This window comes from Helobdella robusta, assembly GCF_000326865.2.
Source record: "Helobdella robusta unplaced genomic scaffold HELROscaffold_44, whole genome shotgun sequence".
NCBI classification, from domain to species: domain Eukaryota; kingdom Metazoa; phylum Annelida; class Clitellata; order Rhynchobdellida; family Glossiphoniidae; genus Helobdella; species Helobdella robusta.
The window spans coordinates 878550-892507 of NW_008705063.1; the positions used below are offsets into that span (position 1 = coordinate 878550).

General features: G+C 37.4%; 2 protein-coding genes across 2 annotated transcripts in view; one reads left to right on the top strand and one right to left on the bottom strand.

Moving 5' to 3' along the window:
• Positions 1 to 1471: 1471 nt before the first annotated feature.
• On the top strand, positions 1472 to 1795 carry HELRODRAFT_145597 (hypothetical protein; the record flags this gene model as incomplete). Its single annotated transcript, XM_009025942.1, has 1 exon — positions 1472 to 1795. A coding segment is annotated over one exon (324 nt), but the record flags the coding sequence as incomplete, so codon positions are not given.
• A 780-nt stretch (positions 1796 to 2575) lies between these two features.
• Positions 2576 to 13958, bottom strand: part of HELRODRAFT_193185 (hypothetical protein) — a 20040-nt gene continuing 8657 nt past the window's right edge. Inside the window, exons 7-22 of the mRNA XM_009025943.1 lie at positions 13522 to 13653; positions 13055 to 13111; positions 12411 to 12501; positions 11496 to 11637; positions 11115 to 11212; positions 10657 to 10735; positions 10145 to 10274; positions 9869 to 9967; positions 9330 to 9455; positions 7789 to 7854; positions 6431 to 6616; positions 5803 to 5856; positions 5226 to 5355; positions 4873 to 4949; positions 4248 to 4428; positions 2576 to 2727 (exon numbers count right to left, since the gene is read on the bottom strand). Coding sequence (XP_009024191.1) covers positions 7838 to 7854; positions 9330 to 9455; positions 9869 to 9967; positions 10145 to 10274; positions 10657 to 10735; positions 11115 to 11212; positions 11496 to 11637; positions 12411 to 12501; positions 13055 to 13111; positions 13522 to 13653 — 971 coding nt within the window. The 3' untranslated portion in view covers positions 2576 to 2727; positions 4248 to 4428; positions 4873 to 4949; ... (2 more) ...; positions 6431 to 6616; positions 7789 to 7837. The remainder of the gene's footprint in view (positions 2728 to 4247; positions 4429 to 4872; positions 4950 to 5225; positions 5356 to 5802; positions 5857 to 6430; positions 6617 to 7788; positions 7855 to 9329; positions 9456 to 9868; positions 9968 to 10144; positions 10275 to 10656; positions 10736 to 11114; positions 11213 to 11495; positions 11638 to 12410; positions 12502 to 13054; positions 13112 to 13521; positions 13654 to 13958) is intronic.

Consider the following 13958-nt stretch of genomic DNA (forward strand, 5'->3'; position numbering starts at 1 on the left):
CAATCACACACACACACAATCACACACACACACAATCACACACACACACAATCACACACACACAATCACACACACACACAATCACACACACACAATCACACACAATCACACACAATCACACACACAATCACACATACACAATCACACATACACAATCACACACACACAATCACACACACAATCACACATACACAATCACCCACACACAGTCACACACACACAATCACACACACACAATCACACACACACAATCACACACACACACATTCACACACACACAATCACACACACAATCACACACACACACACAATCACACACACACAATCACATACACGGAAACCTACAAACGCATACAAACACACTCACACACACACACACCAATACAATTCAATACACCTGCGACTACTTCTCTAATTATCTTGAAATATTTATTATGAGATAAACTTTATCAGAGCCATTATTATTATCTTGTAGTCGTTAGCACATGCAAGCAGGCATACACATACACGACTTTTGATGTATTTATATAATAGGCTTGGCCGAAAAGTTTTTGTGGGGTGGGGAGTATAGGTTTTGTTTTAAAGAAGTTTACAGTTTGTTACCGTTGCCCAGTGCTGGCATAAATTTAAATCGAAATTTTGTAGTTCTTATGTGGGATTTAACCTTAACTGTAAAAAACATTTTTGTTATTAAGGTGATTTTTAGAAAGGATTTCTTCTAGAAAGACTTCTTTGACTATATTTCTGATTCATTTATCTACACATACAACATCATAGACACATACACACACATACATGTACACACCACACGCGCACACACACACACACACACACATACACACACACGCACACACGGTAATCTTCTTTTATACGCTGTTATTTTCGAACAAAAATTCTGGACTTCAACTGAACTCGCGGGCCGAATAAATTCTTCTAACTTGATTATTACGTGGCAGCAATCCGAAACATCAAGCTTTGAAAGTGATGTCGCAGTGAGGTGGTTCGAATGCTGAAAGATCCTTTTATATGTAATGTCTGCTGTGCGTTGGTTTACGTGCATTTACAAATATATTTTTTATAGATAAAAAATCGAAATTATTAAATTACAAGCGAGTATGTGAAACACTTTATTGATATTGTAGTCAATATTATTCGTTGGTTTGAGCTGCTTAAAAAGTTTTTTTTTAATTAAGTGTTTCTGATAAAATTTAATTGGCTCATTTTCAGCTTCATGGAACATAGGATCATCTGTACATCAGACAAAACAAATCGATCGAAAGAACCGAAGTACATTAGCTTAGTTGAATATGCGTGCCAGCAACCGAATCATGTCATAGAAGTCATCAGCCTTGGTAACCAAGCCCCTAAACTGAAACAACAGAACCAGCAACAACATCGCTGGCAAAAATCTCCAAGAGTTAATTTTAGTAATTGTGTTTCCCCGTTGAACAAGCACTACGACAAATGGGAACGTTTAATTGAGTGGATCGAACTCAACCGAATGTTCGGTGTCGAGTATTTTTTCTTCTACAACTTCTCAATCGGCTCAAAAGTTGAAAAAGTACTGGAGTACTACGTGAAGCAAAACTTGGCCACCATCATCCAGTGGAAGCTGCCCATTGAAGTGAACGAGAGGACGGACGCCTCCGACATTCACTACTACGGCCAACTGACCGCCATGAACGACTGCATCACGAGAAGTCGCCTCACTTCCCACTTTGTCTTGAATATCGATATCGATGAGTTTATTGTACCGATTAGGCGTCAAACATTCTATCAATTATTCACCGATATTTTCATCAATGAAAACTTAAACATCTCTCAAGTCCCACCAACGATAGTAAGCGTAAGAAATACGTTCTTCAGGCACGATTCATGCAATAACAAAAGCAGCAACCTGGCTCATTCAATATATTTCAACTTATTCACGTATTGCTCAATAATGAGAGAAAATTTAATTTTGGAGCACGGAATTCGTTCAAAGTGGATGGTGAGCTCGGGGGTGACAGATTTAATGGGAGTGCACACACCTCAAAAGGAAAACCAAGATAGCAAATTTGTAGCACTTGAACCGGATGTTGCCCTACTCTTCCACTACCACGCATACAAGGAGTGGATCCATCCGAATGTAGCAGAGCGCAGAATGTGGACCTTCTCCCACGAGTTGTCAGGCAGGCTTCAGGAAGTGAAAAGATTTCTCAATGTGTGATTTGATTTTAAAGTTAATTCTTTTTTTGTCCTTTGTTCTTATGCTAAGTGTCTTTCTGGTCTTTACAAAATTCTAGTCTATCCGGTCCAAATTATTATTTAAAAAAATGTAATATATGCGATATTTTTTTTCAAATTTCAAATTTTTTAAGTTCAAGTCAATATATCTTTTGCGTTTTTATTTAAAAAAATTGTAACATATTGGGTTAATATAATATGTGTTCAAATCTCATTAAAATTACCAAACGGAAGCTTATTCAATTACCTTAACTACAGATACCTTAATTTTTGACGAGTATTACATGTAGGTACTTCAGATTTAAGACATCTTCCACCACAGACTCCTTACGTGGCGAGCTAACGACAACTACTGAGTAGTACGTGAACCAAGGTACGCCGTGTACGAGTTACGTTGAATGAAAGGGCGATGAACGACCTCTTGGAATTCGAAACCAGTCACGGCAACATCAGTGCCAGGCATCTTAACTATTACACCACTGAATCGCTTATCTTTATACACTATATAAAAAAAAAACAGAGTGTTTCAGTAAAAATTACAATAAAATATAATCAAGAATTATATTTATTTGCCTGTAAACATGTGATACAAACGATCATAATAAATATAGAAATTCTTAAAAACACAACACATCAGATAGTTTAGAGTCAGTTCGTTGCAAGAATCAAACAAGTAGTCATCATATTCGATTGAAATGATAAACTCCAATGCTAAATGCTGACTGCAATATCATTAGTGATGATGAACGAGATGACAGTGGGTGATAATCAGCGGTGACGAAAAACTAATGATGGCCTCAAAGCGATGAACTCAGATATGAAATGAAAGTGATAAAATCATTCGTAAGAATGGAGGATTTACAATAGTCCTTTGATGGTGCAAACGCAGCTCAAAAATTGTTATCCAAGAAAAAACCAAATGAAATTTATTATCTGTGAAATGAAAATGACATGAAAATACAACAGACCGATAAGGAAAATAATTTCACGCGATATTTTTTAATAGCAAGAAATACTCAAAAATTAAACGATAGTTCGAACATAAAAATGACACAGGTAATGCGTCTACGGTTTTTTTGAAACATTCACACATACACACACACACACACACACACAGACGCACACACACACACATACACACAGACACACACAGACACGAACGCACATACAAAAAATGTATACAACAAACATGCATAGATAAACACTAAATAGATAAACATTAGAATAAGATTTAATCCCATGACGTCATAATGATTTCAAATGCAAGATAAATAAATGAACGAACGAACGAATGAATGAATGAACGAACGAATGAACGAACGAACGAACGAATGAATAAATAACTAAATAACGTTACTTTGAGTAACTTAATAATACATTTTCTAGAATAAATAAAAAAATTAAAAAAAATATTATCTTATTTATGCTATAACGACAATTAATAATTATAATAATAATAATAATAATAATAATAATAATAATAATAGGAATCATTATTATAATTGAGTTATGATAACTATTAAAAATTTCTGAATTAAAATTGTAACACAGTAACCAAAGAGTACATAAATCTGCGTACCGAAATATTAATACTGCTTAGAACATGTGTCCGTGTAATAAGAACACACGCACTTAAACTTGCTGCCAATCTCCTAATATTCAAATTGATGAACTCTAACTCTTCTGATGAATTTAACGATCCTCAAAGCAAAGATTATCAAAACTCTTACCTACTACTACTACCTACAACTTCAACTATCTAAAGCCACTACTACATAAAAAAGTACTACCTAAATCCACTGCTAACTACAGCCACTACTAACTACAGCCACCACTAACTACAGCCACTACTAACTACAGCCACTACTAACTACAACCACCACTAACTACAACCACTGCTAACTACAGCTACTACTAACTAAAGCCACTACTAACTACAGTCACCACTAACTACAGCCACTACTAACTACAGCTACTGCCGCTACATTATCACATTTACTGGACAGTGCAGTCGAGATTACCATCGTCCCTGCAGGGCAACATGAGGCAGTGGACAATGGATCGGCAGAGGTAGGACATCGAACCGAACCTGCCACTGGGGGCACAGTCGTAAAATTGTTGGCACACCCCTTCGTTGCCCTGGCACTTTAGAAAGGTCTTCGGATTGGCGCAGCACATTGCGAGGTAGCTATCCACATCTCGCTGTCGTGCGGTATGTGTGTGTGTATGAATGTGTGTGTGTGTGTGAGTGTGTGTGTGAATGTGTGTGTGAGTGTGTGTATGAGAGTGTATGTGTAATTGCGAGTGAGTGTGGTGTACGTATGTGTGTGTGTGTGAAAGTGTGTGTATGTATGTAAGTGCGAGTGCGTGCGAATGTGTCTGTGTGTGTGTGGTGTGTGTAATTGTGGTGTGTGTAAGTGTATGAGTGTAAGTGTATGTGTGTGAAAGTATGTGTGCGTGTGTATGAGTCTACGAGCAAATGTTTGAATATAAATGTGAAATTACTACGATGAGTTAATTTTAACGAATATATAAATTAACAAAAGAGACGAAAGAGAGAAACTAGAAAAAAAATAAGCAAATGGTTGGCGAGTAAGATGACGAGACAGATGTGTGGAATGTAGAGAGAATATTTGCCCTACAGACCTGCTCGTCAATAAACAACTCCACGGCATAGTGCACCAGGCGGTCAATGTTGATCACTTGGTTCCAGAAACATTTGCCTGGAAATATAGAAATAAAGTTTCTTTTTACAAAAAAAAATATAAAATATACAAAATTATTACAAATAAGTCCACGATAATATGGACCAAAACCAAAACAGAACAACAGAACAACAACAAAACCAGCTTGAACACGCACTCAATTCAGCGACAACACGAATCACGACATCAGCAACCAGCCACAACAGCACCTACAAAGATTACAAAACACCATGACCCCAAAATGACCCTGACCTGACCTCCGACAAAAATGACCCAGCCACGCCACCAACCGACCTGCATCATGTTCGACGATGAGGCAGAGCATGACTATGGTCTCGACGCACAACTGCCTGTACTCCGGATGTGGGATTCGATTCAAGATAGACTCCACCTCCAGTGCAAACTTCATCTCGCCCTGGGTCATCTGGATGGATGGTTGGTGAGAGAAAGAGAGAGAGAGAGATATAGAGACAAAAATGAAAGAAGAAATTTAAGAGAGAGAGTGATTAGGACAGACAGTAAAAGAAGGAAGCGAAAAAAAAAGGAGAGAGAACGAAAATTTAAAAAAAAAATAAGCATGGTAGAGAGAGAAAAAGAAAGAGAGAGAAAGAGAGAGAGAGAGAAAATGGAAAATTTTAAAAATATTAACAAAAAATGATTACACGAATAGAAGAAATGAATGTAAGCAACTTACCAACTCAACCAAAAAAGTATAGAATAACGATTAAACAAACCGACAACATTAAAGATAAGAAACAGAGAAGAAAACAAAGAGAAGCAAAGAAAAGCTTAACAAAAAGAACAAAAACCCGACTATGAATGAGTGATTTTAAATTTAAATCAGCATAAATAAATAAAGAAGTCAACGCACCTCACTGGTCAGAGATTGGTTGATGACGTGGTTCGAAAATGAAACTCCATGACACTGAATATGATATGATAAATCGTCATGGTTGACATTTGATTGACACGTTATGTAGTTATGTGATTGATGTTTCTTGCTTGATAATATATGAACACAACAATTTGATAAGTTACAAATGCCTGATTGACATGTTCTGAATGTATGGTTGATAATTTATTGATATGTAATTTGTCATCGTGTTTCTTCAAAAAAGTCACAGCAAACAACTCCGCTATCTGAGAAACATTATTCTGAATGTGTAGATCAGACTTAAAAATATTCTTGAAATGTCAAATTTCAGGTTTGCCCGCTAAATAATAGAAGTGTGACTGAAGTGAAGCAATCTCTTTATTCAAAGCCATCCTCGTTATCTTTTTCCTTCTCATCATCTTCTTTCTCATCATCATCTTCTTCCTCATCATCATCGTCTTCTTCATCATCATCTTCTTCATCATCTTATTCCTCATCATCGTCTTCCTCATCATCCTCATCATCATCTTCTTCCTCCTCATCATCATCCTCTTCATCATCATCTTTCTCATCATCATCTTCTTCCTCATCATCACCATCCCCAAAATCCACATTATCCACTCACCCTCTTGAGAAGTTTCCAGACATCAGCATAGAATCCAACAGGCACCCTGTTCAAGGCACCGTCCAACCTCCTCCTTCTCAGCCACTGCCCGTGTCGATCGATCTCCAGTTCCTCTTCCTGCTGCTCTCCGTCAGCTTTTCCGGCTGCTACTGAACCCCAGAGTGTGGCGGTTGATTCTTCATGGGTCTGCGTGTGTGCGTGGGTGGTGTGTTGCGTGTGTGTGTTTTGATGTATTCTATGTATGTGGTGCGGGTGCCTTGTGTGTGGGTGGGTTGTGGTGTGTGCGCGCGTGGGTGTGTGGTAAATGCGTGATAAGAGTCGCTGTGATTGTGATGATGACGACGGCTAAAATGATGATGAAGATGGCGAGAAAGAATGAATTTCTAGAGGAATATTATAAACTTCCAATGACCCCCAGTTATAATTATACCATATAGTTATAATTATATCATAATTATATTATAATTAGTTATAATTATATCATAATAATGACTAGTTATGACCATCAAACTCAATCAGCCCCATGTTATCAATCAAAATAGGACTTTAAAATTAATGAAACAAAAGCAGGCGGAACATCAGGGTTATTAAATGGATGGATGAATGAATGTATGTGTATGTATGAATGAATGTATGTATGTGTGTATGTATGAATGAATGTATGTATGTATGTGTGTATGTATGAATGAATGAATGTATGTATGTGTGTATGTATGAATGAATGAACGAACGAACGAACGAACGAATGAACGAACGAATAGATGAATATATAAATAAACGAATAAATAAATACACGATAAATAACCAAATAAATATATTAATAATTGCAAATTAAAATAAAAAGCCGATGATTGAAAATTCAATTATAGAATACACATACAAGCTTATGTAGGTTATATAAGGCAAAATCAAAAAAACTTTGACGAACCCAGGATTTGCATTAAATTAATTCAGAAAAAACAATCTCAACAAAGGTTATTATTAGCATACGATATGGCATAAAATAGCAAGGAAATATTGAAAATGAATAAACAAGAGGTAAAAAATGAGGCTTAGGCAGAAGAAATATTTAAAAAAATTGAAATATAAAGGAATGATTTAAAATTGTAAGACTTATGGAAAGACGTGAAAAGTTATTAAAGCACTGCTGAAGAATGAATACTTATAGAAGAAGCAGTACTAGAAAAAGAAGAAAAACTAATAATACACAACAATATAAATAACCTAACATACATACATACATACATAGCAATACAAATAACAATCTTCAAATTGGATGATGAATGACATTTTCAGTCAAATGAAAAAGTATTGAAATTGTTTGAGGGACTGTCCGTAGAGGACCACAGCTCTTTGACTTGCCCTATCAGCCCTGCTACAAACTGCCACAAAATCAGCCCACCCATGTCACGATTTTTTGACACCTTACATTCAAAAAATAGTGATAAGTGATGATGGAGATAAATATTTATATTGTTATGTATGTATATGTGTTATGTTATTTAAAGAAATTTATTCGCCAACAGTTTAAAATGTGGCATGTAAAATTATCAATATCACGAATAAAAATGATTGACAGGTGAAGATCAGCTACACTTAGTGTCGTCGACTTGAAACAAACACACGAGCCGCATTAACTTCATGATGATCAGGACGAAAAAGGGCAAGAAGCCAAGTACTGAACTGATATAACATTTCGTCTGCATTTTTTTTTGGCAAAAAGTTTATAAAAAACAACATTTTTTTTAAAAATTCATGTCGGAAAGTGAAAAAGAGCGAAACGTGACGTTGCATATCACCACCCTCACAATTTTTGATCACCCCCCCTTCCCAAAGTGTGACACCTTCCACGGGCAGCCCTTTACGTGAGAAATTTTTTTTTTTAACTTATCGGTATAGAAATCAAGCCAAAATTGAAAACAAGATAGCACCAAGAAAGATTAAGAATCAAACTGAACCACCATCGAATTCATAAAAGACTTTTTCACACAACATTTCTCAATTTATAAAACTGTTGGTTGAACGGAAATTGGCCGCGAGATCACACTTATTGTTCACACAGTTTCTATAGAATTATCACGCGTTACACTGGCGAAACAATGCGTCTTACTGTAGAAAAACTTCTGAAAAATAAGCCTAAGCCCACGATCCCATGCTAATAAAACGAGGAAAAAAAAATTTTATAAAAAAAATGAAGATATTCACACAACCCGCAAAACAACGAATGAATAAAGAGTGAATAATAAAACTAAAAAAAGCTGATTAGAGACACAAAACAAAATGTGAAAGAATAATATTATAACTATGAAATTTAATATCCGAGTGAAAATGAAATACAAAAAAATTATTTAAAGAAAAAAACACGAAATGGGAGAGAGATGCAATCTTACTGCTTGCTTCTGATTGGACAATCAAACGAATGGTATTTTGTGATTAATTTTTTCATTAATCCGAAAGAATAAAAGCAATTAAACAATGAATCAGTCATTAATTTAATTAATAACTTAATTAGTCAATTAATCAATCAATTAACATAAATTATTGACTATGAAGCTTATGAACTTAATTAAAAGACGTCATCGTCATCGCATTTTCATCCCCATAACCATCATCACCGTCATCACCATCATCATCACCACCATCATTATCATCACCAACATCATCACCAACATTGCCATCATCATCACCATCACCACCATCATCATCATCAATATGGTCTCCACCATCATCATCATCAAAATCATCATAAACATCATCATCATCATCATCATCAACATGGTCTCCATCATTATCATCATCATCATCAACATGGTCTCCATCATCATCATCATCAACATCATCATCATCATCATCAACATGGTCTCCATCATCATCATCATCATCACCGCCACAGACTAACCCTCAACTCCTTCCTCATCAGGTCGATACTGTACCTCGTCTGGCTGGCGAACTGCGCCTTGGACATCCTCTCCGGCTGGTAGATGGACAGACGTCTGGTCGACAGGCTGCTCTGGCTGCCGCTGTCCGTTGATGAGGCAGCTGCAACGAGTTTCGTTTGCACGTTTGAATGTGTGACACGTGTGTGTGACGTGTAAGTGTTGTGTACGTGTGTGTGTGTGTGTGTATGTGTGTGTTTTTGTTTATGTGTGTGTGTGTGTTTATGTGCATGTGTGTTGTGTACGTGTGTGTGTGTGTGTGTTTATGTGCGTTTATGTGTGAGTGTGTGTGTTTATGTGTGTGTGTGTTTATGTGTGTGTGTTGTGTGTGCGTGCGAGAGAGCTAATAAAAATCAACCAACCAACCAACCAACCAGCCAGCCAACCAACCAATAAACAAGCCGACCAACCAACCAACCAGCCAGCCAACCAACCAATCAACCAGCCAACCAATCAACCAACCAACCAATCAACCAACCAGCCAATCACTCTGTTAACCAACTTTTATTAACAGCAAACTCCTTTCCACTGAGGATGTGGTGCAGGAAAAGTTTCATCTCGTACGGGGTCAGGTTCAACAGCTGCGTGGATGCTTCCTCACCTGGAGGTCAGAGGTCAGGATTGATTGGGCGAGTTTAGTTAGTGGAATTAGTATTAATTAACAACCGACTAGCCTGCCAACCAACCAACCATTCAACCAACCAACCAACCATTCAACCAACCAACCAACCAACCATTCAACCAACCAACCAACCAACCATTCAACCAACCAACCAACCAGAGCAGTTGAGAGTCCTAGCAAGTTCAGAGGCCATGACCTGGATGATGAGCCCGACACGGATCCTCAACATCTCCTTGAACAACTTCGGCTCCGTTCTTATGTACATCGCTAAATAGACCAGCAACTCCTGCGAAGAGAATTATTGTATTGACGTTGCGATTGTTTGACAAATCGCAAGGTCAATCAATTAATTAATTAATTTATTCATTCATTCATTCAATCAATCAGCCAATTCATTCAATCATTTGATGTTGCGATTTTTTGACGAATTGCAAGGTTAATCATAACGAATTGCAAGGTCAATTCATTCATTCATTCCTTCGTTCGTTCATTCCTTCGTTCGTTCGTTCGTTCTTTCGTTTGTTCCTTCATTCATTCATTCATTCATTCATTCATTCATTCATTCATTCATTCATTCATTCATTCATTCATTCATTCATTCATTCATTCCTTCAATCAGTCAGCCATTCATTCACTCACTCACTCACTCACTCGGTCAGCCAACCGACCTGTGTTAGCATGGCGGTACTAAGATCATCTTGGCACGCTTCATGGATGATGGCTGCCAGTTCATCTGTCCTCATCGGTCTAGTGCATGAATGAATGAATGAATGAATGAATGAAATAATGAATGAAATAATGAATGAATGAATGAAGGAATGAATGAACGAATGAAATAATGAATGAATAAGCGAACGAATGAATAAATGAATGAATAAATGAATGAATGAATGAATGAATGAATGAATGAATGACTCACTGAATGAATGAAGAAACGAACAGAATAGATAAAGAAATGAAAGAGATGCGTGGTTTGTTATGGATCTGAAGAGGTAAATGAAGAGAAGATAGAGAACCAAGTATTGATCGAATAAAAATAATGTCTATATCATCATCGTCGTCATCATCACCATCATCATCATCATCATTACCACCATCATCATCACCACCATCATCTCATCACCACCTAGTAATGATCTTTTCTCTAGGCTCTGGTGGCAAACCGACGGCCAGCTGTTTTTGTCTCACAATGATATCTGATGCTGCGTTTGCTAGGTCTTCTACCTGTGTGTGTGTGTGTGTTTGTGTGTGTGCGTGTTTGCCAGCCTGTGTGTGTGTGTCTGTGTGTATGTGAGTGCGTGTTTGCTTGTGTGTGTGTGTGTGTGTGGTGTGTATGTTTGCTTTTGTGTTTGTACGTACGTGCGTGTGTTTGTTAACTCACCACCACAATCATCATCATCATCACAATCATCACCACCACCACAATCATCACCAACCCCACCACAATCATCATCATCACCACCACAATCACCACCACAATCATCATCACAATCATCATCATCACAACCTTCTTCATGAGGAGACCAGCGGTGTGTCTGACGAGCCACCACTGCTTGGCCCTTCCTGCCTTTTCGTACAACTCAGTAAGTAGGTCACTGACCAGGCACTCGTGACCTGGTTTTCCCAGGCCCGTGTTCCACGACGCACCTCTGGTCATGATGATGATGATGATGGTGGTGGTGGTGGTGATGATGATGGTTATAAAGGTGATGATGATAGTGATGGAGGTGACGGTGATGATGATAGTGATGGAGGTGACGGTGATGATGATGGTGACGGTGATGATAGAGATGAAGGTGATGATGATGATAGTGATAGTGGTGATGATGATGGTGATAATAGTGATGATGGTGGTGATGATGATGAAGGTGAGTGTAATTATGATGATGATAGTGATTATCTTGGCTAACAAAATTAATGATAATGACGAAAAAATGAAATTCAGTAACAATGATCTTCATGATACTAAATAATCGGGCCAGCATTTGCATATATACATGCGCAAACAGATACGTGTGTGTGTGCGTGTGTGTGCGTGCGCGCGTGTCTCCGAACTTTGCAAGTGATGGAGAAGTAGTCAGAAAAAAAAGGCGCGTGAAAAAGCTAACGCAAATCTAGCGTGTGTGTGTCTGTGTGTGTGTCTGTCTGCGTGTCTGCGTGTGTGTCTGTCTGCGTGTCTGTGTGCGTGTCTGTCTGTGTGTCTGTGTGCGTGTCTTTCTGCGTGTCTGTGTGTGTATTTCTGCGTGTTTGTGTGTGTGTCTGTCTGCGTGTCTGTGTGTGTCTGTCTGCGTGTCTGTGTGTGTGTCTGTGTGTGTGTCTGTCTGCGTGTCTGTGTGTGTGTCTGTCTGCGTGTCTGTGTGTGTCTTTCTGCGTGTCTGTGTGTGTGTCTGTCCACGTGTCTGTGTGCGTGCGTGTGACTGACTTGTTAAGATATAGGTAGTGTATAATATCAGCCTGCTCGTGCAAAGATTCGGCCTCCATTAGTTGCTGGACGAGATCCACACAGTCTATGCCTGGCGGGTCAGTTATTATTATTATCATTATTGTTATTATTACTATTTTTATTATTATTATTTTTATTATTACAATTTTAAAACTAATTAACTCTGGTCGTACCCTCTCGATTCGAATGATGGGCTCCGCAGATTATTTTATTTTAACCGTACTGCCTTTTTCATTGATTTTATTGCTGAATATTATTATTATTATTTATATTATTATTATTATTTAAATTATTATTATTATATTAGATTAAATAGGATTTTATAATTATCTCATTATTAATATTCGGTATTTAGAGTTAGAAAATAAAAGGATGTTCCCATTATTATTACTATTATTTATATTATTATTATTATTATCATTATTATTACCATTTTTATGATTAATATCGTTCTTACTAATGCCAGTAGCAATCTTCTAGCATCAAAATGATCATCGCCATCACAATTTTCATCATCGTCATCATCATCGTCATCATCATCGTCTTCGTCAACATCATCATCAACAACATCCTCACTACCGTCTTCAGCATCCTAATCATCATCAACATCATCGTCATTGTACCTTCGTATCTGGCGTTTGTTTCGGTGGACATGATCAACCTCTCACTCTGTGCCGTCACTGAAATAAAAGTGAGTAGAACAAACATACAAACAAACAAATAAACAAACAAACCAACTAACCAACTAATTATTAAATTAATAATTAATAAATGAAAAAAAAATTAAATTAATTAGTGATTAAATTAATTAATAAACTAATTAAATGTGAATAAATATCCTAAAGATGATAGCTGATTCACCGACAGCTGGTTTTTGTTTCTATTTAATTGTTGAGCGACATGCGCTCAACAATTAAATGGAAACAACCAGTCCTTCAAGCAATGAATGAGTGTACCAACCACTGAACGAAAAACACAACAACTGTCAAGCCGTACACACACACACACACACACACACACACACACACACACACACACACACACAGACACACACACACACAGACACACACACACAAGCAGACAAACTTACAAAGATCACCCTTAAGTCTGTGGGTTGTCACAGGCGTTTGAGCGAAGGGCCCTTCAAATGAAAAGGCACCAACACTTGGGCTGGTAAGGCCTGCACCTGGTGAAGTTGAACCGGGGGCTGTCGAGGTTGAATCTGTTGATTCGTTGTTGGTTGTGGTGTCTGCGTGTTTTTATTAGTAGATCGTAATTTTTCAGTTTATTTTTTTTTATTGTGATTAAGTTGTCAGCACACTTATGTTGAATGTTTATTGGCATATACTTTGTAGCGTTCAATTTTCTAACTTTTTTTAAATTAGAAAAAATTTTCAAATTTTCTAACAATTTTCTAAGAACACACGTTCCAAGTGCAAACAACACGCGCGCACACACTCACGCACACACACACGGCGTAAAAAATGTCCCATGCGTAGAGGCAGATGAACAAACACGAGTTCATTA